At 39.9% G+C, this 26008-nt stretch overlaps 1 protein-coding gene across 1 annotated transcript in view; it reads right to left on the reverse strand.

Moving 5' to 3' along the window:
- The window catches only part of LOC117563701 (platelet binding protein GspB), a 34009-nt gene extending 20714 nt beyond the window's left edge, over positions 1-13295 (reverse strand). The window contains 2 exon segments of the mRNA XM_034242150.2: positions 7447-7748; positions 12899-13295. Of these exon segments, the coding sequence (XP_034098041.1) occupies positions 7447-7748; positions 12899-13063 (467 nt within the window). The 5' untranslated portion in view covers positions 13064-13295.
- Between the last annotated feature and the right edge of the window lie 12713 nt (positions 13296-26008).

Genomic DNA, 26008 nt, shown 5'->3' on the forward strand with positions numbered 1-26008 from the left:
AGCCGAGTACTCTCCATAGGTTCAAAGATGCCCCATTGTCGCACATTGAATGATATGCATGCATAAAAGCTAAACTGGCGCCAAGTGCAGACCAGGCCAGGTCTGCTGGCTAATATGCTAACGACGCCGCTAGATGGCGCCGGCTAAAGGAAATAAAGTTCTTGACATGCGATCAAACATGTTGCTATTTTTGGGGGCAGGACTTGATAGACAGACTCTTCTTGCCCCACTCACACACAGGCACACATTGTATGTGTGTGTGTGTATGTGTGTGTGACACAATGACGCAAATGCAACAAATGCCAGCCAAGATGTGTGTGGATAACTGGCAATTCAAGTGACACTGAATTAAAACACATTGGGCACACATTGGCAATGCGGCGGCAGCAGATCGAACAATGAATGTCGATTGCTGCAGGGCTGAAGACACTTGTAACTGAATTACGAGTGCTTCTACCTAACACTCCCGCCGTTCCCCTCTCCCACTAACCGCCTATACAGCGAATGCGCTCGAGAGTGAGCGGGATAGTGATAGTGCTGCATATGCATGTGTTGCTTTGCTCTTTTGGCACTTGGCAAAGTTGGCACTGCATAAATGCATAGAAAGCGTTAGCTGTAGAGGGGGGGGAGGTCGAGTGCAGTGCATTTCTAGGTCACCTCCTTCAGCGACATCCACCCCCTCGCCACGCCATTTGCTAGGCTGGTGCTGCTGTGCTGTTTTTGGGGTCTACATAAATTTGCAATTTTCTAAATTCAAATTCTTTGTAAGTTGTCATTCAGAAGGCAATTTCTCATTTGGCATGCACAATGCCAAACTACAGTAGCATATGCATAGGCGCACGCACACTTCAACATGTTCATGTGTGTGTGTGTGTGTGTGTGAGTGTGAGTGTATTTGTGTCAAAAGTTCGCCTAGAATGCAGCAGAGCAGCAAAAAGGGCGGTCACAACTTAAACATATCGATTCTCTCACATGCCACTTTAACTTTTGCTGTTTGCCTGAGATTTTTCATTGCTTCTCACAGTTTTGTGTACGTGAGTGTGTACGTGTGTGTGTATGTGTGTGTGTGTATGGATGTGTGGATGCAATTGCACTTTGGCAAAAGTTTTATAAGTTGCCCTCTTGCCGAAATTGAAATAAAACGCGCAAAGATGAGAAGATAGCGACACCTGGCGGCAGCCCAAGACACCCTGTGCAAACACCCTGTAACTAGAGTGAGTACAAAAGAAATACAGCCTACGCTGCAGCGTGAGTGAGCGAGTTGGCAGTACCATTGACTGAGTGTGTGGAACAGAGATAGAGACAGAGAGAAAGCACAAGAGTGTGTATGAGGGAGTGAGAGAGATGCATTCGATTTACACATCAATTGATAGACACGGTCACAAGTATTTTTATGTGTGGCATATACATAAGAGTGGATAACACGTACAGCTGAGGAGACGTCATAGAGAGATAGTTGGAGAGATAGATAGAGAGAGAGAGAAAGAGAGTTAGAGAGAAAGGTACACAGACTACAAACTGTTTGTTATTGCTTACGGGTTAGTAGATTTTTAAGTTGGCAATTAAAGAAAACGGGTTAGTTGTTATACGAGTATTTATCAAGGAATCAAGTACGACTTGGAAGCGGGAGTGGTACTTAAGTGAGGGGTTGGAGTTAGGGGAGATACATTATTTATTACACACACACGCACACACATACACACACATATACATATATTGAATGCAAGAGAGTAGTAGTAGTAGTAGTACACGATTAGCAATCATAACGTTAGTTAGACAGTTGTTTGCTTTAATTGAATTAGTTAGTAATTGAATTGAATTGAATTGAATTGAATTGAGCTTTAGTTTAAGTTTAAGATTGTAGATTAGATTAGCTGGATGTGTACACTGTATAACTGTAAAAGCACCGTTCCTCTTAATGCGTCGCAACGAACAGTAATACGCCATCACAGCTCTGAGGCTCTTCCACTTGGTTGTCTGATTGTTGTTCCCATTGCCATCCCCGTCTCCATCTCCATCTCCGTCTCCATCTTCGTATCCATCCACATCTTTGGCATTCTTATTGGCATTGCAGGTGTTCCCATTGTTCTCGCCGTGCCCATTGTGCGTCTGACTTTGATGACTATGGCTGCTGGCAATGCTCAGAAGCTCCTCGGGATGCTCGCTGATGAAGGAGGAGAGCGTTTTCACCTGCGTGCAGCTCGCCGAATTCATCAGCCTTCCATGTCCCAACCCCAGTCCCAGTCCCTGTCCCAGTCCCAGCCCTTGCCCCATGCCACCCCCCACTGAGCTGCAATCCGAGGACGGACTATTCACATGCAATCGCACCTGGCGTCGCTGTCGTGTGGCAGGCTGCTGTTGATGTTGATGTGATTGTTGTTGGTGTTGCTGTTGCTGTTGCGGTGGCTCCTCATAATTCGATTTGAATTGTTGTCTGTCGTGCAGCAGATGTTGCAGTTGCTGTCTCGGCTTTAGATGTTGATGCTGATGCTGATGCTGCGTCGACGACGTTGGTGTTAATATAAGTCTATCCCTCTCTGTGTACAATCTTAAACTACTCGCATGTGTTGCAGTTGCAGTTGCTGCTCTGACCACTGGTCAGCGATGAGTTGGCCGACCTTCATTCCATTTCCATTTCCAATACCAATACATAAAACAATATATACACACATACATATACAATACATGTTGAATACATTCCGAAATACACGAAAGCTAATCAAACGAAGTTCGAGTTCGAGCTCGAGAGAGAGAGAGTGGGTCAGAGTATCTGGATAGTCGGATATACCCTTGCATTGCTCTAGTTAATCAGATTTGGATTACTCAAGTTCAATTAGACAGCTTTTCTGACTGCTGTGTGGTTTCTGCTCTATTCAATTTTTAATTTCATTTCATGGAGAATACAGTAAAATGCCGAAAACTGCACAAATAAGATAAGTGCATTATTTCTAATTTAATTCAAATTGTTAACATAAGTGATTTGCACACATTATTTTATTGCAAACTTGGCTTTTACTCACATCAATTATAAAGGATTTGCAGCTAAATGCACAATCAAAAAATAGTTGGTTAAACTTAACATTTCAGATAAGTGCAAAACTTCTTGTGCAGTTATCGGCATTACATTAGTTTGACGCTCTTCCTTATACTCAATTTTCTTAAAAAACCATAATTTAGTTTCTTAATAGAAAACTATAAATTCTATAAAATGATATTATTAACATATATTCAAAAATCTTCCTTCATAAATAGTTTCTTTTTCTAATTAATTCTCACTAGTAAAAGTTGTCGAAATATGAAAAAATGTGTTTCATCAGAATAACTTTACGTCAATGTCATTACTTCGTTTCGTTTCTCTATTTTAAGACATTACAATGAAACTCTCCACATATTTTGTCAGTTCTGCCTATAAACAGAATCAACCCCTACTATATAATATATGTAGTTATATCCATAGCATGAATTATTCTTCAACTTTTTATTGTAGCTTTTGCTTGCTTGTTATTTCAGGCAAATCAATACGTTCGTATTTATAGCACTAAGGTCAGTTTTAAAAGGCCGCGTGTTGCCTTGACTTCGATAAAACACAATTTGAAGTGAGGTCCGAGCATAATTATTTTCAAAATAAACACAATGTTAATTGCATTGTTAAGTGCCGACAAATAAGTATTCAAATGCCAATGAATCATGATTGTATTCAGTATTCAGTGTGGCAATTGAGTTTGAATTTGACAATAATAAAAATGCCAAATTGATTTGCATTTAAATGCGATTTGAAAGCAACAACAATAAATTGGATAAAGTTTCGTGAAACTGGCAACGACAAAATACAATTATTTTTATTTTATTATCTGTATTTAATATTTGTTATATGAAATTTATTCCTAAATACTTTTCAATTCTATTCAAACCTTTTTAAGCTTTTATTTAATTACGTTTAAGTTGAATCAGTTAAAAAGCCGCCAATTTTTTCCTCACTTGCTTCAATTTTGATCCTTTCACTGTCTACAAGGGTATTCACCGCTTCGGTATGTGTCGTATTTCATTTGTTTAGACTTGGGATTAGTGTGCACACACGTATCGCTGCAATAACCCTAAACCCTCCGCAAAACGGGAAACAAAAATAACAATAACAAAAAAAAAAAGTAAAAACAAAACAAATATATACGAGTAGAAAGAAAAGTGCTTAACCCAATCAAGCAATAATCCAAAAAAATAAAACACAGAACCATTGTTGCTATGCAACAAGCACACACTCAATGTTGGCCCACATTGCGTGGTCATAATTCAGTTAACTAAACCCATTTTGGATGCGGATTTCGAGAGCGAAAGAGTGAGAGATAACCATAGAAAGAGAGGGAGAGAGAGAGAGAGCGAGGACATTTCCGCAGCAGAAGCTCGTAAAGCTGGCCACAATTGCCACCAAAATGCTGGCGAGGACAAATCCATGTCGAGCACTCGTCCTAACTGCTCCACAACTGGTCTCTATGGACACGAGTCGCAAGTTTCCAGTTCGCCCATAAGAGGATCTCTCTCTGGAAGTTTAGCTAATTAATGAACGCAGCGGCGAAACAACAAACTCTCAACACATAACAAAACAACGCACACACAACACACAATGCCCGGCTAATTGTCGTTAGAGCTAAATTATCCTTTTGTCACCACAAATTAGAGACACACAACACACAAACTAGACTAAGACTATACTATATATACTATATATATTTGAGCACATTCTCTCTCTTGGGTCTGAATCCGAATCGGAATATCTGGTATCTCGAATCTCGGCTGCATTTGCCTCGCTCATTAAAACTTTGGCTCAACTTTGCTTTAACTAATTTGACTACGAACTGATTAGACGACTTCAATTAGTTCAATCTAATGCTTGCTGCTCGAAAGCATGTTCATTATCATTTAAAATTCGACTCTCTGTTGTAAATTAACTAATTTAAATAGCAAAAGCCAAATGAATTATTGTTATTGTATTGATTTGTACAAATTAACATCTTATTCTTAATTTAATTGGATTACATTTCGTTAAAGTCTTTTGTTAGATTTCTCTCTCGCCCCCAACCCCAATCCCAATCCCAACCGCAACCACAACCTGAGCTAATTACCTTTGAATAGAAACTTATTACTATTATGCTTTTGGCCTTTGCCTAATTATTTGTAGCATAATCCCTGTAGTTAAATCGAACAGCGACTGTTGACAGCATAATGGGTCGCTAATTGCTGTTGACTCGACTTGTTTATGACACATTTGTGATTGCTCTTTTCGTGCACACACATATTTGGATTTGGATTGTGCTCGAAGTAGGGGGAAAATGCATACAAACGATGCGACGACAACGGCGACGACGACGACGACGACGAGGACGACAAAAAACAAAGCAAAAACCAAAATAAAAAGGAAATCACAATGTATACAAATATTACGGATTCAATACGCATATATATAATTGACTATGAATATATATATAATATATATATGCTTGATACATACTTGTATATGCGACAACAATACGCTGCGAGGGAAATGAAACGAGTAATCGACAAACGAAATGAAACGAAATCAAAACGAAACGAAACGAAACGAAACGCAACGAGAAAATCAAAAGCAGCTGCGAAGCCCAACAAAGTATGCTACACATTTACCTTTAGCAATCAATTATGCGCTTACTGCTGTACTTATATGTGACTGTGCGTGTGTGTGTGTGTGTTGGAGTGTGGGTGAGATGCTGTGTGTGTGTGTGTGTGGATGAATTGTATACATTGCTCGGGTTTAACGACAGGTTATGTTTATGCTTTATGGTCGTGTGAACTGTACATTGCGAACGCATTTCAATTACGCTTTACAAAACGAAACGCTTTCAACTCCATCTTCATCTTCATCTTCATCGTCTTCATCCTCATCCTTATCTTTATCCTCAGCTTCAGCTTCGTCTCCATCTTCGTTTACGTCTTCTTCAACTTCATGTTCAACATCCTCTTTATCGGCTTTATAACTTAATACCCTTGCAGAATGAAGTGTTGCTGTATTTATAGCCCCCATATGCGGAAGATGTAATACCATAAAAACGACACAAAAAATGCTTCAATGGTTGCGTATTTGCGCTTTTTTGTTAAGACTAATAAACTAACTTTTAAATATTTCACAAGCCATTTAAAATGCCTGCCAAATTACTTAGCTTTTATATACTATATTATGAATCGATTACGTTTAAATACATTTTTAGAAATTCCTTAAATCTGAATTCACTCTTGATTTTCTTTTCTTTAAGATTATGGGACTTGCCAAGAATGCTTGTATTGTGATAATTTTAGGTATTGATATAAATCATAGTATTGAGACTAAAGAGTTGCTCTAAGTTATTGTAAGAGTAAAATAGTTTTAACATTATACGCATTTTATACGCAGTCCTTTAAAGAAATTAAAGACTTAAAGATTGTATTCTCTTTGTTGAGATCGAAGTCTGATCAATATCATAAGATTTAAAAAGCAAACACTTTAAGATTGTTGCTTAAATATTCTCCTTTTTCAAATCTAAGTTTGATCACAGGTTGAGCTCTTAAAAAAGTTGACTCTATTATTTTCTTAGGTCAATATCAGAAATTAAACTCTTTAAGAATGTGACTCTAATATTTTCTTAGTTTAGATCTTAATTTGATCAACTTCAGAAGCAAAGCTCTTTAAGGAAGCGCCTCTATTAGTGTCTTAGTTGGTCAAAATTATACATATACATATGTGTTTATCTTTTTATTCTCTTACTTCTGATCAAAGTTGTAAATAACTAAACTTTCTTAGTTAAAGATCATTTTAGCTCTTAGCTAACTCTCTTTTGTCCATTTCCCCTCCTCTTAAGCTTATGCCTAAAAAGGAGCCACGTTGCATCTAAGGTTCTGCAAGGGTATTTGAACTTTGGCATGCCAAAAGTTAACTCTGTTTGGAGCTGTGTGTTTGTGTGTGTTGCTTTTTTATATTGTTTTTGTTTACACATTTTGTGGTTGGGTTTTGTTGTCACTGTTGTAGTTGTTGTTGTTGTTGTTGTTGTTGTTGTTGTTGTTGCTGTTGTGCTTGTTGTCACTGTTATTGTTATTGTTGTTGTCTTGTTGTAATTATTATTTGTCAAGCTCTTAACTTTGCTCAACCTTCGCAGTTGGATTGTACACAACAAGTAAATGCAAGTGAGTGGCAGGTGTGTGTGTGTGTTTGGAGATGTATGCAGTGTGGAGAGTGTGTGGAGAGTAAGTGTACACTCGTTACACTTAGTACTGGAGAGTATGTGTAGAGTGTGTGCGGAGAGTGTGTAAAGTGTGTGGAGAGTAAGTGTAGAGAGTGTGTGGAGAGTAAGTGTAGAGCGAGTGTGAAGAGTAAGTGTAGAGACTGTGTAGAGTGTGTGTGGAGAGTGTTTGTAGAGTAAGTGTAGAGTGTTTAGCCAAACTTACCGCTGACTGGGACTCTTGCTATCCGATGAATGCGCCGCACTGTTGTTGTCATCATCGTTGGCCAAAGCAGCTGCTGCTGCTGCTGCCGCCGCCGCCGCTGCTGCCGAGGAGCTGCTGCTGCTCTTGTGGTGTCGCTTGTGACTGTGGCCAGAGGAATCCCCAGCGCCTCCTCCCCCTCCTCCCCCGCCACCGCCACCGCCAGAGCTGCTTGTGCCCGTTGGGCTGATGACGTCCGTGTCGCTGTTGCACTCAAGCCGAGCCATATCCTTTGGAAACTTGCCGCCATGCTCATGCGTTTCCATCTGTATATGGAAAAAAGAGAGAAAAGAAAATGAAAATGAAAAACAAGCAGTGGGAAATGTGTGTAATGCCAATCAAACAATTAATCAATCAGGCGAGCATCTTAATTAATCATTTAACTACGCATATTGCTGAAATAATAACTTTTTCAACTATTTGGCATGCAAACATGACCACGCCCCCTACCCCCGTTTCCCTGCCTCTTTCCCCATTGCGGCCTTTTGAGCTGTGCATAATAATTAAAATTAAATTTTGATTGCTTTTGGCACCAAGGCAAAAGTATTAAAATTTCTACATAAAATAAAGCAGCCATGGGCGCTGACAGCACACAGCAAAATTGAAAGAGATAGCAACAGTGTGTGCGACAAAGGAAGAGAGAGAGGCAAGTTGCAAACTTATTAAGTGACTGCGTCAAGTTAAGAAATTAACTTGTACGCTTCGGTTGCCATGGAGCGACTGAGGATAACATACTAAAGTATGTTACTATGCAAATGAAATACTATTCCAAACTCATCTTTTCATCTTATGGCAAATTTAAAGTTTTCCACACAAAATGCCGCATAAATTCTCTGATTACCAAGCTTAGGTGTATTGCATTCAATTGCATTGCAATTTCTCTGCTCTTCGCCCATTCACTAACTCTCACAACCGAAGCACAGACACAAGAGGAATTAAGCATTTTAATAAGCTCAATAGTGGATTAGTTTACTAAGAGCTCCCTCCTTCGCCTCTCAGTATCAGAGTATCGAGCAGGGATTAGCAATTTGCTCTTCAGTTACTTAAGCATGAATTGGTAATCAAAGTCCAGGCACAAAACATGCTAAACTTCAATATTATATAAATGTGTCTAAGAGGTTTTATTTAAAGACAAGTCCAGTTGCCAGCAATCAATCTCTGCTTAAATAAAGTCTTAAGTTTAATGACTAAACTATAATGGTAAATAAAAGAATTAAAGAAAATTATTGGCTGAATATCATAAATTATACGTTTTAAGTGGAATTTATAGTCAATTAAATGTAATTTTCATTAAAATTTATAAACTGAAATTTCATAAATAAAATTCAAATAGATTTATTTTAAATCTCATTTCTTTTCCTAAATAAATTCTTAAGTTTGCTGACTATGCACTTTGTAAAATAGTTAATCGGGTCTGCCTAAAAAATTGTGCATAAAAAACTAAAAATGAAAATGAAATTTGTAAGTAAAACAAATAAAAAATGTTGAATAATGCTCTAACTTATCTATTATATGTAATTTCAATTCTTTTATGAACTAAAATTGAAATAAATATTACCAATTATTTGTGGTTTTGAATGTATTATAAATTTTATTTATGAATTGAAATTAACTAACAAAAATATGAAATATTTATTGTTTTGAGTGTAATTATTATTTGCTTTACGAGCTGAAATTGTAACAGAAAAACATAATATTTACCAAATTCAATAATTGAAATCTTATTTGCAATCATGCAGTAAAGGTTTAAATGTTAAGAAGTGCTAAAAGTTTAAAGCTGGTTTCCTTTCAGTTGCCATTTAAATTTGTTTCGCTTGTTTTGAGAAACTCTTCAACAAGTTGCAGCTTTTGCGATCAAGCTGATGTCAGAAACAGACACAATCTGAAGCTACTTCAAGATCTTCTCAACTTTCCAACATATGTTATGGAAGTGAATGAAAATATTTAACCACAAATGGCAATTAAAAGCGCATACTTAAATGATGTGGCTCGAGAGACACATTTGCTGGGTTTAAGAATTTTCGCTGGCTAAGTTTTCATGGCTTGGTTGTTTGGTTTATTCCGTTGAGGACAAATTGTCTGCTTAATTGCGAAACTGACAAATGCAGCGAAGATTCTCTCCATTTGGGGCTGCCTTAACCGAAGGGATGCGGAAAGTGGTGAGTGGAGAAGGGAGAAGGGAGAGGGGAAAGGAAAGGGGAATGAGAGGCTTAACCGCATAACATATCCACTGGGATATGAATTGCTATTGAGACTTGGGCCCGAATCGGATTGCTTTGGTTCGGTTTAGTTTAGTTTGGTTTGGTTTCGTTTCGTTTGGTTTGGATTGAATTGTGTGAGGTTGGGGATTTGGTTTTGTCGCTCGTTGTTCGTTCGTGTGTCGTGTGTCGGCCAATTAGCTGGTAGCTCTCAAATCTCCGGTCTCTAGTCTCTGGTCTCTGGTAAACAAGCGCTACACTTTGTCAGCGGGCAAGCGGATTGTTGGGGATGCCGTGTGGAAACCGTGGGGCAATTAAATGTGCCACAGAACTTGATTGGAATTCGTTGTGGTTTTTGCCACTCGAGTGCAATATTCCATTCCATAAATATTTATGGCTTCTAGTTGCTAAAAAGTGACGCTATCTCTTCGCTCTCCTCTCTCTCTTTCTCTCGTGATCTCTGTGAAAAGTGATTCAATTAAGCGCCATCATATCGAATATATATGGCAGCACAACTGTCATATACTGGCACTGCGATTACGACCCATATCCTGCGTTAATATCCTGCCGCATAAACCCAAAAAGTAGCACAGTTTCATAGCAAACAACTTCTGCATGGCTGCACGCCAGCAATTTGTGCACCATTTTTATTGTGACTCCAACTCCAACTCCATTTCGCAACTCTGACCTTAACTGTCGATACTATGTCAACTTTATTGGAGCCACATAAACCACAAACGAAACGTTTTGCGCTGGGTCATTGCACCGAATGCCAAATGCTCTGCTCTGCTCAGCTCAACTCAGCTTTGCTGACAGCAAATTGACAATAAAGCGGACGGAGAAGGGCAGCTAAACTTTGAATTAATCGAAAAGCTTTTAAGCCAGCTCAATTACAATGTCTGCTAAGCTGCAATGACAGCGCACTTTTTATACCACGCAGCAAATAGGGAGTAATGGGGAATATTCACTTGGTGGCAAAAGAGTGCAGCTACTTTAACTTAATTTAAATTAATTCAAAGCTGATAAGAAGAAAATTAATTTTTCAGGCCGATGAAAACAGTTTGGTTTTTTCTGTCTGTCTCGTAACAGAGCGTTAGGAATTTATAGAGTTGTGGTTTGTTTACAATTTGACGAATTTATCCTAGTTGATGTTATGAAAAAGGTCAAACGTATATTTGGTATACTTCGTACTTCATAGTATATTTTGAATTTAATGGTATATCGGTATACCAAATATAATCTTCAATAATTATTCTTATGCGGATACCTCACAGTCGAGCATCCTTGACTGTAGCTTTGATCATTGTTTTAACTAAATACATAGATAGTTAAGACTATAGATAGAGAATAAGGTGCAAAATTTCATTCTCTTAGTCATCGGCTATATTAATTCATGTTTGCATCGAGTATTTCCTACTTGGTTTTAGCTGTCTTCAAAATAAATTCAATTCATCAGTAAGTTCCGAATATTATTTTAGGAGTCGAAGGCCCCAGCAACCAGTACTCTCTCTTTTGTATTAAATGTAGTATTAAGTACTAGAAGAGAAGAAATATATTAAGTAGTTTTACTATTAGACACTCCTCACTTGCCTTATTTATGATAAATCCCAAATACTAATTAATTTGCTTGTGCTTTATGCTTTTAAATTGAAGATTCGGGTCTCCTACAATCAATTTACAGTGTCAACTTTCTCAATCGCAAGCTCTGCTGTGTGATAACGAGAAACGAAACGAGAAGCGAAGCGAAGCGAGAAGCAAAGCGAGCAGCAAAAGGCAAAGAGTAACGAGTAGCAAACAGCAAAAAGGTAAGCGAACTAGTCAAAGATAACTGTATAATGATAAACATTTTAAAAAGATCAAAGTCAAACAAGAAGCAAAAGAGAGAAGCCTGTTGTAGAGTGTAGAGTATTAATTGTAGAGTGTAGAGGTATGAAGAGTACAATGTAGAGGTATGGATAGTGTGGAGTAAAGAATATGGAATGAAATGTAAAGACTGAGGAGTGTAGAAATGTTGAATTTGGAGAGTGGAGAGAGATAAGTGTGTAGGATGTGAAAAGAATACGGTAGACTGTGGAATAAATAGTGTAGAGTGGAGAGTATATTTTGGAGAATATAGAGCGGAGAATGTAAAGTGTGTAAAGTTGTTGAGTGTTAGCGAATAAAATGTAGAGTATGAAGGCAAGGAAGTGTAGAGTTCATAATGAAGTTTGTAGATGTGTAGACTACACGATGTTTAAGTGAAGAAGCGAGAGTGGGCAATGAGGAGGTAAGAGTGGAGAATATAGAGTGGTAAGTGTAGAGTGGAAAGTATAGTATTATGAATGAAGTATGCAGTGAAGAGTGTAGAGTATAATGTGAATAGTATAGCGTAAATACTGTGGAAAGGAGAGTGTAGAGTATATAGAGTGGAGAATGAAGAGTGTGTAAAGTTGTTGAGTGTTACCGAATAAAATGTAGAGTATGAAGGCAAGGAAGTGTAGGGTTCATAATGAAGTTTGTAGATGTGTAGACTACACGATGTTTAAGTGGAAAATCGAGAGTGGGCAATGAGGAGGTAAGAGTGGAGAATATAGAGTGGATAGTATAGAATTATGAATGAAGTAAATACTGTGGAAAGGAGAGTATAGAATGAAGAGTGTAAACTGTAGAGTAGAGTGTTGAGTGTAGAGAATAGGATGTAGAGTTGTAAAATGAAAAGTGTAGAAGTGTACAGTGTAGAGGAAAAATGTGTTGAAGTGTATAGGGCGAATGTAAAGTGTATAATAGAGAGGGAATAATGTATAATGTAGACTGTATAGTAGAGAATGGAGAGTGTAGAGGTGTGGAGTGTAGAGTGTTGAGTGTTGGGGATAAAAGTGCTCGAGTGTATAGTGTATAGTGTAGAGTGTCGCTCGCTTTACCTTCGCTGGGACAGCTGTCGTGTGATCCTGCAGAGACATGTGATGCTTCCTAATGGAGCCTGACTCCAGCGTATTTATGTATGTTTATGTATAGTAGAAGACAATAGACAATAGAGACTATGAGCACTGAGATGGTCAACGGCTAATGGAGAAAGTGCTTCACACAACAAGCGGCATTTGGTGGTGATGGGATAAACACAGGCTACGAGCACGACGACTCGAATGAAGGTGGCTCAGGTTAGGGGCCAAAAGTAGTGAGCGATATGCTGGAGCAGGAGCAGGAGCAGGAGCAGGAACTGGAACAGGAGTTGTACTCACCGTATATAGGCCCGTTGCAGTGGCCGCCGCTGCTGCCGACGATGAGGAGGAGGATGCTGCGGCGGCGCCAGTGCTGCCGTAATTGAGCTGGGAATGATAGCCGCTGGAGAGGATCTTCTTGTGTGCGGATGCATGCGCCCGATACGCGCTGACGCTCAGTTTCATTGTCACATCAACTCAAAGCGGCCACCACGGGCGCCCCTTCGATGTTTCGCTCTCTCTCTCTCTCTCGCTCTCTCTCTCTCTCTCCCGCTCTCTCACTCAGTGGTGGCGTGGGCGTGGTGGGCGTGGCAAGCTGTCGCTTTCAACGTTTTTGAATTGGGGCTTAATTGAGTGCCCAGAGGCGTTTGATGACGACGGCAGTGTTGACACCGTTCCAGCAGCCAATGTGTGTGTGTGTGTGTGTGGGTAGTGTGTGCGTTGTGTGTGTGTGTGTGTAGGCAGTTGAATGACAATGGCAAAAACAATGCGCACTTTTTTATTGCCGCTTTGTTTGCGTTGCCTTTGTTGTTGCTGTCGCTGCTGCTGTTGCTGCTGCTGCTGCTGATGTGAGACGCTGCTGAAGTTGAAGCTGCTGCAGCTGCTGTGGGCCCCCCTCAGCAGAGGCGTGGCAGGGGGACGGACGGGGGGCTGCTGCTCCTGCTGCTGATGTTGTCTCTCTGTCTGTCTTCTTCTTCTTCTACTTCTGGGCCTGACTGCGGCCGCTGTTCAGTTTTTAGGTGGCCATAAATGTTGCTGTTGTTGCTGTTGCTGTTGATGCTGTTGTTGTAGCTGTGCCGTCACCTTTTGTTGCTACTGCTGTTGATGTATGTCTGGATGTATGAGTGTGTATGTGTGTGTGTGTGTGGGCGTGTCTGTAGCCCTATGTTATTATTTCGAGCGCCTTTGAGGATTCTTGCGTTGTGCTCGTTTTTAATTGTTTGTAATTTGGGTTTTTAGTGCTCTACAGTTGTTGTTGCTGTTGTTGTTGTTGCTTCTACTGCTGCTTCTGTTGTTGTTGTTGTTGTTATTATTGTTAAGGCCTCATGTCACTTTAGTTACAAGTTGATGCCGCTGCTGCGCTTTGTTGTTCTTGCTATTGTTGTCGCCTGCGGCAGAAAAAGCGTTTAAAAACAGTTTAGTTGAAAGTTTATATTAATTCAGCTGTCGAGCAGCTTCACTATACGCTACACAACAGACAATTATCAAAACGCTCAGCTCATAAAACACACACACACACAAACAACAAGGGAGAAAGAAGGAGCGAGAGAGACAGAGACAGAGAGAAACACAGTCGAAACAGGAAGAGGAGCAAGTTTTAAGGCAGCGAGAGCAAAACTCGCACATCTATCTCAATTATGCTGAAGTGTTGCCCATTTAAATTAATATAATGGCAACACACACACACACATACATACACAAACACGGTGGCAGCACATTCCCCGAAATGATCATAAATATGCAGTTGAATACGCAACTTTGGTCCAATTAAATAATGCCCCATGCTGAAGCGCAGACTGTGTGGAGCTTCTATTTATCTACATAGGTGTATGTGTGTGTGTGTGTTCATGTGTACGTGCGCCAGTGTGTGTGTGTCGCTTGTGTTTGTGTTTGTGCTGACATATTTATAGCAAAGTTGGTGAAACTTTTGCTGCCAAATTGATTTGTGTGCAATTGAACACAAAACCAAATTCACAAATTAGTCAATGGCTAAACGACTGAATGAATGAATGAATGAATGGCTGACTGGCTAACTGGCTGAATGACTGGATGAATGTAGTAAATGCAGCACTTAATTGTCTCTTGCCAAGTTGCGCAGTCAATTAGGCAATCAATCATTTGGCCACAATACCAATTATAGCTGCTTAATGACTTTAACCAATGTCAAACACCCGCATGCATCATCTATTAATCCGCATATTTTAGCATCGCACATCAATCACGCCACAATTAACCGCATCAATCAACACCTGCTGCTTCACCTTGTGCGCTTCAATCACTTGCCAGGTCAGTAGAGTATTACATATTCAGCAGTTAATTGAGCGACAAGAAATCACTGAATCAACGAATCAACCATCTGCATAGAGTTCAATCAAGATACTCATCAATCATATCCAGGTAATTAAATTGAGTAGTTGGCAGACTGATTAAAATAGCAAAACATTATGAATTATCAATCAGTTCGTTAATCATTTGTTGGCAATCAAGCAATCGTACAATTACTTATCAATCATTGTCAATCACGCAGCATTACATTTACTGCATTAATATTATGTATAGTCAATAAATCAATCATATCTTGGGCAAAGAAATATAAGTTAAAAACATCTGTATTAGACAATATTTTATGAGCTTTACAAAGTTTTTAATCCTGTAATTCCTTTCTATATCAATCACTGCGAATCGCATTGCATTACATCGTCTATAATAATATTATGTATTATCAATCATTGGCACGTCACATTAAATCTTCTGCATTAATATCATGTTCATATTATGAATCAGTACGTCAATCATATGTTCCGCAACAATATTATATATGATTATTCGGCACGTCAATCATTTCTTTAGCAAAGAATTTGGTAGGGAAGCAGCTGCATCAGACAATATTTTCCAAGTTCAACAAAGTATTTAATATTAATATATATAATTTGCCATCAAATTGCTTTCTTTCTCAATCCCTGTCAATCACACTATCATCATTATAAGGTGTACAATGAAATTATTGCGAAATCAATCACTATCAATCACGTAACATAAAATCATGTATAATATTATGTATACCAATCACTGTCAATCACACAGCATAAAAGCTTTGGTATTCGATATGAGTAAAAAAGTTATGCGATTGAAGATGCTAGTTTCCAAAATTTGTATCAATCCATGAGTCAATCAATCAATCAAACCTTAAAACAGCTGGGTGATTTACTCCAATCTACGTGTGAATTATTTTTAAAAGATACATTTAAAAAAAAATATATATGTATATTGCAATTAGCAACGATCAAAAATTATTGAGCAATTGAACTAATTTCACACTATCCCTAGAGGAGCACAGAGCGTTCAATCAAATAATCGAAAGCCAATCAAATTGTATTGAATGCGAATCAACAAGTTTAGAGAATAGCAAAGCAAAAGCACTCAAAGAGGGCAACAGTGTTAACAATGGAGCTAACTGCATCAGTGATTATCAATCCGATTACCATTCAAAACAATCAGCCATTCAGCTCAATCAGCTTCCCCACAGACACACACACACACACAGAGGGAGAAGGCCGTGTATAAGAAGAGGCTGGGGAAGGGGAATAGAAACAGAAACAAGCAGCGTGGGATTGGCAAAATGTAAACTGGAAAATTGTAAGCCGCATTCATAACATGCCTTTCATTTTATGCCCAACACATTTCACATTTGTTAAGCAGACATCGAGATTTATTACGGTTGTCTTTCGTCTTTCGTTCCTCTTTCTGCGTGTTTCGAGTTGCAGATAGAGCGAGACACGTAGCTTTGGCCAAAAGTCCAAAAATTTATTAAAATAAGTAAAGGAAGCAAATCGCTGCTGGGCAACCTGTAAACATGTCGCTCTGCCGCTAGATAAGATTAGGATCAACATTTTTACTTTCATTTCGGTTTTGTATTTGTTTGTTGTATTTTTTTTTTGTCTTTGTTTCGTTCGTTCGTTCGTTTTGTTTGATTTATGCGCATTGACATAAGACCGAGTGTTCAGAGTGAAGGCTTAAAAGCGGCCTAAGGATGATGCTGCTGCTGCTGCTGTTGCTGCTATTAAAGAGGCGGTAAGGCGCACATAAAACTCGCACAGCAATTACAAAACGAAAATCCATTACGTATACGCACCGACATTCAATAAAACTCGAAACTAAATAAGCTGCTGCTGGGCCAGGCAAACAAAGGAGAACAGCTTCAGCTACACCTGTTGGTCTGCACACAAAATGCTATACAATATCGTATATTGTATACATATATAACGAGAGTATGCGGACAACGTTGGCGCACATAAAATGTAATTATAAAGCATTCAAAGGAGGATGGAAGGTCAGGGACGCGGGGGGGAGGGCGAAGGCTGCAGAGGCAGCAGCAGACTTAACACTTTGTGACCAGCCGCTTAAACGGCTTAGGCCAAGCGGTCGCCGCTACAAGTTTTATGAGTTTTGGCCACGGTCGACCAGGTTACTCGACAACGATGACTTGATGAGCACCAGTTTATGCCTCGCTCTCTCTCTCTCTCTCTCTCTCTCTCTCCGCTTATACAGTATATATATATACTAAATATACTATACATATATACTCGGAGAGTGCACAGTTATTGACATAGTAAGCATCCGCACACTTTGGCTCTTTTGGTATTTCGCTTCAGTTTATTTTATTTTATTTTTCTTGCTACTTTCCTTCGTTCTCCTCCTGTTTTCTTTTACTTTTTTCGTGCTGTGTTGTGCTGTGTTGTGTTGTTGCTGCTTGTATACATAAAACTCAATGAAGCATCCAACGACAGTCGGCAACGTGGCAGATAAACAGTCAGGCAGCAGCAGGCAACGTTTGGCTCCCCTCGCAGCAGTTCAATTTCTGCTCTTCTGCTACTCATGATTTCAATTTCAAAATTTACGCTTCATTGGCCAGTAAAACCTCTTCGGTGCCTCCGCTCGTTGCGTGGCCACAAAATGCGACATTAAAAAATGGTAACCACTTGTCAAAGTCGTTGGGGCTGCGCCTCGCCTCTCCTCACCACTCCTCTTCACTTCACTTCACTGACACAATGAGCGACAAAAAAAAAAGAAAGAGAAACAACAAAAAAAAACTTATCATCATATTGCAATCGTGGACCGAAAATGTTGTAAGTGCCGGCGCACTCGGCGTATGCGCAATTCCCAGTACGACACTCTCGCCGAGATTGCGGTTAATTAGAGCGCTGGGCAGTCCACAGCGAGTGGCAAGCGGGAAGTGGCAAGTGGCAAGCAGACGCTGCTAATCGGCCTCATCAGCTGACCAATAGCTTGGCCACACCCCCTGGGGGCACGACACTTGATTTGCTCAACTAATAAGTCTATTCAAACTTGCCTGCGGCTTGCTTATTAAACGTTAGAAATTACGTTAAGCTTGCCCTCAAATGGGCTCATTAAAATCGAATCCCCCTAAGACACATGCGGCAGCAAGCAGCACGCAGCATGCGGCATGCGGCATGCCTCATGAATTGATTTTCCAAAATAACTTTGAACTCGCATTTCTTCTTTTTTTTATGTTTCTGTTTTGCACAGTTATTGAGGTCAGTTTGCTTGGCGATAATCAATTTCCAATCGATAATTGGCGTCGATAAGTTGCGATTGATTTATGCAGCGTTGCCAGATGGGCTTATGCAAATCCAAGCAAGGTGGCAGCCCCCCTTAAAAACTTTAAAACATTTCTTCGACATACTCGAAGTTGCCATGAACTGAATTCATTTTCGGGGATCAAACAAAACTTTTCTGGCTTTACTTGGATTAAATGCACAAAATACTTTCATTTCACCTTTCAGCTTTTCAAACAAAGTTTTTGGTCTTAACACATTTTCGAAAATTTATCAAAAATTTAATACAAGATTAATTATTTTCTGCATTGAATTTTTGTTGCCACAATTTACGTTGCCATAAAATAATCTCTCTTTGCTGTGCCCACAGACATTAAGTTGATGCCTTTGTCTTTGTTTCTTAGCTACTCCTAAAGCACTTCTTACAACTGCTTAACAGATTTGTATTATAAAATCCAGGTTAAGCAGTTTATCAACATACTCTACAAAGTAATTGTCAATTCGCATACAGTTCAGCTCAATATTTTGCTTAAGTGGAAAGTTTTCCACCACATTTCTTAAATTCGTTGAACTAAAAATTGTGCCATGAAAAATAATTTTTTGCAACTGTTTTTTGGACTGAGTATTGCAGCATATTTTGCACTTATATTATAAATTTGTGTTTCCAAAATTCAGCTCAATATTTTGCTTAACTAACACGCTCTTCTCTTGATTTTTGTAAAATTTGTTGAACTATAATTTATTTTATGAAAACCAATATTTTGTATTTATATTTTATTTACTGCCTTTGATACTGCAGCAAGCGTATTCGATGTTCATTTTGCTGCTTTTTTGTGACGGTCCTCTGTGTTTTTATACCCGCTACCCATAGGGTAGAAGGTTATTATAACTTTGTGCCTGTATATATTCTTGATCAGTGTCAACAGATGAGACGATATAGCTGTGTCCGTCGGTCCCTTCCTCTGTCCGTCCATTCATATGAATACCTAGATCTCAGAGACTATTAGAGATAGAGATATCATTTTCAAGTTTGTTTTTACAATTTTGCCACGCCCACTACCTCACTCACAAATCGATAAAAATCGAATAACAAACGTAATTTTAAAGCTAGAGTCGATTTTTGGAACATAGAATAATCACTATAATTAAAATCTCAAAAATTTGGATTCGATCAGATAAAAATGGTCAAAGTTATTTAAGAAATACTTTAATATGGAAGAAAACTCCTATTTACTACGAGTCTTACTAGCTTTGGCTGACCATTTGGTATATTTCACAGCGTATGGTATATTTTGAATGCAATACTATAGAAATATACCTAAATTGGAATTTTGCATACATTTTTAGCATATTTCTGGTATATTAACAAAGTATATTTTAAAATAAATACCGCACGTTTTGCTACGAGTCTTACTAGCTTTGGCTGACCATTTGGTATATTTCACAGCGTATGGTATATTTTGAATGCAATACTATAGAAATATACCTAAATTGGAATTTTGCATACATATTTAGCATTTTTCTGGTATATTAACAAAGTATATTTTAAAATAAATACCGCACTGTTATGCTTTATTCAAAATGGGTACCGCGCATCTCAAAGTCGAGCACACTCGACAGTAGCTTTCTTACTTGTTTTCTTTCTGATTTCCCTTTGCTAGGGGAATAGAAGCAATCCCTCATCAGCGATTATGTCAAACGCTTCGGCCACTAAGTAGCCTGTTTCGAGCTGATGCCTCGACTGCTGCTGCTGCTGCTGCTGCTGCTGTTACCCTTGTCTAGTTGTCTTCTCTGGTTCAATTGTGCGATGGCTTTGTGTTTGTCGCATTGTCGTCTACATGAATTCCAATGCCTGTCAGAGCATCGCTTGAGTTATGAATATGATGAGCCTAAGACGAAGCCTAAGATGAAGCCGCAAATTGAGACTACAACCACAACTACAACACACACACACACACACACACACACACACTAGAGTAGACAGACATGTGAGATCCCGAAGCTTAGCCAAATGTTGACTCGTGCATGTGGAACGACTTAAGTGATTCCAAATGCCGCAGTAGGTCAAGCAGCAGCTGCCCGCAGTTCCCACAGTCTTTCCGTCCGTCTGTCCGTCCTGCTGTTCGTCTCTCTGTCTGCTCCCAAGTGAGCTCCATGGAAATGTGTAACCGAACCGCAGCATAAATTAGGAGCGTCATTTGCATGAGCCCAGGGCCAGGGAATGGACAACAACAAGGACAAGTCGACTGATGGTTTTTGCTGATGCCTGCTGCCTGATGCCTGATGCCGGGTTACTCAACCAGTCAACCACAAACAGAAGCTGCCAGCCAACAACGGCAGCAGCATCAACAAACCGTTTTATACAATATCAAAAGTCGCGGACAGCACAAAAAAGGTGTAGCGAAAGTATGCACGACATGCAAATACCTCGCATCAAATGCACAGCTAGTCGAGCATACCCCAAGAGTTGCTTGGCTAATAAGTGAGGGTGCAGAGGAAGGACGAAGGTGGAAGAGAACACTGATGCTGCTGATGCTGATGCTCATGCATAAACATGACAACATTTTTCGTCAGCGCTTTTTGGGCCCAGGCTTCCACTTTCACTTTCACTCTCCCTGCCACTTTCACTTTCACTTTCAGTGCTCGGCGATAAAGCAATTTGCACAAATTGTGGCCATGATTTTGTATCAATTGCTTTGCCAGCGGAAGGTGCAGCGGCTTGCTTCCCGCGTAATCAATTTTGGATACTTGAAAAAGGCGCTTTTTTTTAGAAGCAATCCCTCATCAGCGATTATGTCAAACGCTTCGGCCACTAATAGCCTGTTTCGAGCTGATGCCTCGACTGCTGCTGCTGCTGCTGCTGCTGCTGTTACCCTTGTCTAGTTGTCTTCTCTGGTTCAATTGTGCGATGGCTTTGTGTTTGTCGCATTGTCGTCTACATGAATTCCAATGCCTGTCAGAGCATCGCTTGAGTTATGAATATGATGAGCCTAAGACGAAGCCTAAGATGAAGCCGCAAATTGAGACTACAACCACAACTACAACACACACACACACACACACACACACACTAGAGTAGACAGACATGTGAGATCCCGAAGCTTAGCCAAATGTTGACTCGTGCATGTGGAACGACTTAAGTGATTCCAAATGCCGCAGTAGGTCAAGCAGCAGCTGCCCGCAGTTCCCACAGTCTTTTCCGTCCGTCTGTCCGTCCTGCTGTTCGTCTCTCTGTCTGCTCCCAAGTGAGCTCCATGGAAATGTGTAACCGAACCGCAGCATAAATTAGGAGCGTCATTTGCATGAGCCCAGGGCCAGGGAATGGACAACAACAAGGACAAGTCGACTGATGGTTTTTGCTGATGCCTGCTGCCTGATGCCTGATGCCGGGTTACTCAACCAGTCAAACCACAAACAGAAGCTGCCAGCCAACAACGCAGCAGCATCAACAAACCGTTTTATACAATATCAAAAGTCGCGGACAGCACAAAAAAGGTGTAGCGAAAGTATGCACGACATGCAAATACCTCGCATCAAATGCACAGCTAGTCGAGCATACCCCAAGAGTTGCTTGGCTAATAAGTGAGGGTGCAGAGGAAGGACGAAGGTGGAAGAGAACACTGATGCTGCTGATTGCTGATGCTCATGCATAAACATGACAACATTTTTCGTCAGCGCTTTTTTGGGCCCAGGCTTCCACTTTCACTTTCACTCTCCCTGCCACTTTCACTTTCACTTTCAGTGCTCGGCGATAAAGCAATTTGCACAAATTGTGGCCATGATTTTGTATCAATTGCTTTGCCAGCGGAAGTCCTCAAGCCAAATCGCTCATACGCCGCATAAGCCGCCCCCTTGCTCTCTCTCTCTCTCCCTCGCTTTCGCTTTGCTTCCGCGCGTAATCAATTTTGGCACTTGAAAAAGGCTTTTGGGCAAAAGAGATTCGCAATCGCAATCGCCTTGGCCTACGATCTCGCATTTATACGTTTATTTCGAAAGCTATATATCTTTAATGCTCTTTTTGTCGCCGGGTCACGAGCTGCGGAGGGGGACGGAGACGCAGCCATGTTATGATTTTGTCATCAAATCTGTAATGCAGCCATAAAATAAATGTTGTGCTTTCTTTGACTAGCGCATCGGATTTGACTGGGCAATAAACTCTGAACGGAGCAGTTTTCAGTTCGAACTTTGCTTTTTTCTAAAATTAAGATTGCAACTTCAAATTTGTGTATAAAGTGTATTTATATTTATTTATATTTATTGTCACTATTATTTATTATTTGCTCGGCATTTTTTTTTCACTTTTCTATTTACTTATTGCATTTCATTCTTTATTGAAAGCTTGCTCAACAGACTATTAATAAGACGTTGACTTTTATGCGAATTTCCCAAAATGTGTTTCAAATAGATTCATTTTCTTACACAGCAAGTGATAAATAAAATGTGCCAACCCGTCTACTATACAATATCCCCGCTATATCCTATTTAATGTTATGCGATGCTTTTGGATGCTTGGATTTCGCAACTGTTTTGACGCCTTTTGTTTCGTGTGTTGCGTATCGAATCGAAGTGAATTGCTTTGAGTAATGCTTAGCTAACAGCTGAGTTGAGGTTGATTTATGTGCTCTCAAAGGGTCGCTCTCTCTTGTTCTCTTTCTCTCTTATGCTCTCTCTCTCTCTCTCTCTTTCGCTGTCTCTCTTCAACCCCATTTGCATGCAAATAAGTGAATAGCATCCACATGGGCAAATTCAATTAAAAAACTGTTTTTGCCAGCGTGTGGAGCAAAGATTAATGCAATTACATGATCCCAAGACGTTGCACATCCTTCAGCCCAGGCACACACAGGACATAGGACACAGAACAGATGAGGACAAGAGGCAGTCAGGCAGGCGTAACCTAACGGAGCACAATACAATTATTATCATCTCCGAAAATAAAGTGAACTCTTGGGAAATCGCTTGTGTTTCGTTTCAGTTTCAGTTTCGGTTTCTTATTCTCTTTCTCATTCTCTTTCTGTTCCTCTTTTTGCTTCGGTTTCAGCTTCGATTCGCTTTGCTGCATGCAGCAACATGATGATGCATGATGTGTCCCGCGTCACATTACTTCAGTATCAACGCGCTTCTCATTTCAGAGAGCGAGAAAGAGAGAGTGAGAGCATTTCGTTCATATTTTTTGTGAGAAAAAGGCGTTTGAATTTTTAATGCATTTTCCGCTTCGATTTGCGGCTTGCGGCTTTGACTTGCTGCCTCAAGGATTCCATCGGATGGATGGCACTCCTGTGGCTCTGTCGCTTTAAGTGCCTCCTCTGAACTTCTTTGTTGCACGTATGTGTGTGGCTGTGTGTGGGTGTCTGCTTCCCAAAGGATGCCAATGGAATGTTTATGGCCAATTGGCTACTGACGTTGCTTGAGTGCTGCTAACCACACCAGACGTATACTTAATGCCGCCAACGAGAGATAAATCGCTGCAATAAAGCTACCCTGGAATATGGCCTGCAACTGCAAAGTGAAGAGCGCATCAAAGGAGAGAGACACACACTGGTCGTATACTTAATATCAACTGCATAGCCAGGCGTATACTTAATGTGTTTAATAATCAATTAAGTTACAAATCTGCCAAAATGCTGTGTAATTGAATATTCGACAGCTTGACGAGATTATTAGTTGCGAATAAATGAAGGAAAACCACAACTGCACAGTGCATAGTCAGCAATGCGTATACGTAATATTTGCAGTTTGTTGCTAGTGATGCACGAAAACATGGAAAATCGAAGAATGAATTTCGACTTAATAAATTGCTGTGCAATTGGCAGAAGAACAACAGGAAATCATCCTCAAACTATGCGTATACGTAATATTATGCATGTCGGCTATTTAATGGATTGTTATTTCAATTGTAGTCAGAAGCATGAAAGCACATCAAGCACATCTTTAACAATCAGCTCGAATTTTGTGCATTATTCAAGCAAATCACAAAAGTTTTGCTCATCAAATTCGCTTCAATTGCAGCGCAAAATGTGAAATATGAAGAACTGAGAAAGCGACAGTGGAGTGCGCTCGACTGTGACATACCCGCTAACTAATTTGAATAACAGCAAAACTCTATGTTATATTTTTAATTTGTAATATTAATAAACCAAATATTGCCTTTGGTATAATTCAGACGACTTGTGGAATTTTAATTTGGTATATTTTTAAATTAATACCGCACATTTGCACAATATACCAGATTAAAATACCGTAAGAATACTAAAATATACCAAATGTTATACTTGGTATTTTTGATATAATATACATTCAACATATACAATAGAATGCAAAATATACCAGATTGTATGCCAAAGCAACTAAGACCCATAGTTAGTAGTAGTTAGCTTTAAAATTGCATTGGGCGTGGGCGTGGCAAAAATCTGAAAGAAACTGGACCTGCTTGCAAAGATAACAAATGCTGCTGAAAATTATATCTCCATCTCTTAAAGTCTCTGAGATCTAGGTGTTCATACAGACGGACGGACAGACAGACGGACATGGCTGCTCAAAAATATACATACTCCTACTACCGCCTGCCTTTTACAAACATTTCGTGCAGGCACAAAGTTATAATACCCTTTTACGCTATGGGTAGCGGGTATAAAGATATATGTAGGTCAAGTTGGCAGTTGTGAAATTATGCATAAACCACGTCAAGCCTTTTGTCTTTCGCTTCGCATTTGAAAACGTGAAACGTGAAAATGAAAATGAGTTGCTCCCAGTCCTCAGGTTCAGTACACTCGATTCATCGAGCGCATCCATTAAAGTTTTCTAGTTTGCTGAATAATTGAATTGAGCGCAACGCAACGCAGCGCAGCACAAGTTTACCATCCATTTGATGGAAATGTAACACAGCCGTTGTCCCTTACCCTTCTTCCCCACTCTCTCTCTCTCTCTCTCTCTCTCTCACACACTCTTGAAAAGGGGTGACAACGAACCGAAAGAGAGGGGCAGCAGCAATTCCACAGCATCTCAAACAGCTGCGATTTTCTCCGATAGCCGATAGCCTGGGGCTGATTGTGTTTTGGTTTTATTTACCTATCATCGGGTCGGGCAGCTCTTTGGCACTTTTTGACCCCCTCATTAGGACGTCGAGTAAGTATCGCAATTTCACAGAGTATCACAGCAGCAGCAGCAGCAGAAGCAGTAATTTGCAGATCCAGTTCGAGGCCGCAGTCGCCGCTTTGGCATATTGTTTTTCACTCAACATTTATATTTTTCTCTTATTTGTTTTTCCCTTTTTTTGCACAGCTCCTATTTATTCCACGTGGTGCATGTCGTCAGTCTGTTCGTCTGTCAGTCTGTCCGTTCTATCCCTTGCCCGGATAATTTTTCAATGTCAGAAATTTCGTGCCCCCTTTTGAAAAATTGAAAAGTATTTTAATGGCGACGGCGACGGCAACGCCAACGAACGGCAATGAAAATTAATGGCTGCTCGTTGCCAGTTGCGAGTTGCTGTTGCCTTTGCTTTTGGCGAACGCAATTTTCCTCATCAGACGACGGCAAACTAATGCAATCGCCGCTTGCAGCAGGCGACTTAAATTTATTTAAATTATCTTTTGCTTCAGCCTGAGCCTTCACAGCATTAAGCGATAACAGCGATAGCAGCAGCAACATCAAGCAGCTGCCAAGCTGCAGGTAACTGCACTCGGCTGAGTAATGACCAGAAGTCACAATTAAGATTGCGCTGAGCGCAATCAATTGAGGTTCATTTTTAGCTCGATTATTCGATTATGCTCTGATTGAATGCCTTCAAAGTCGTTTGGAGAAAAGCAAGTGAACTGCAACAAACTATGCAAGTAGTCGC

Source organism: Drosophila albomicans, chromosome X (genome assembly GCF_009650485.2).
Source record: "Drosophila albomicans strain 15112-1751.03 chromosome X, ASM965048v2, whole genome shotgun sequence".
NCBI classification, from domain to species: Eukaryota; Metazoa; Arthropoda; class Insecta; order Diptera; family Drosophilidae; genus Drosophila; species Drosophila albomicans.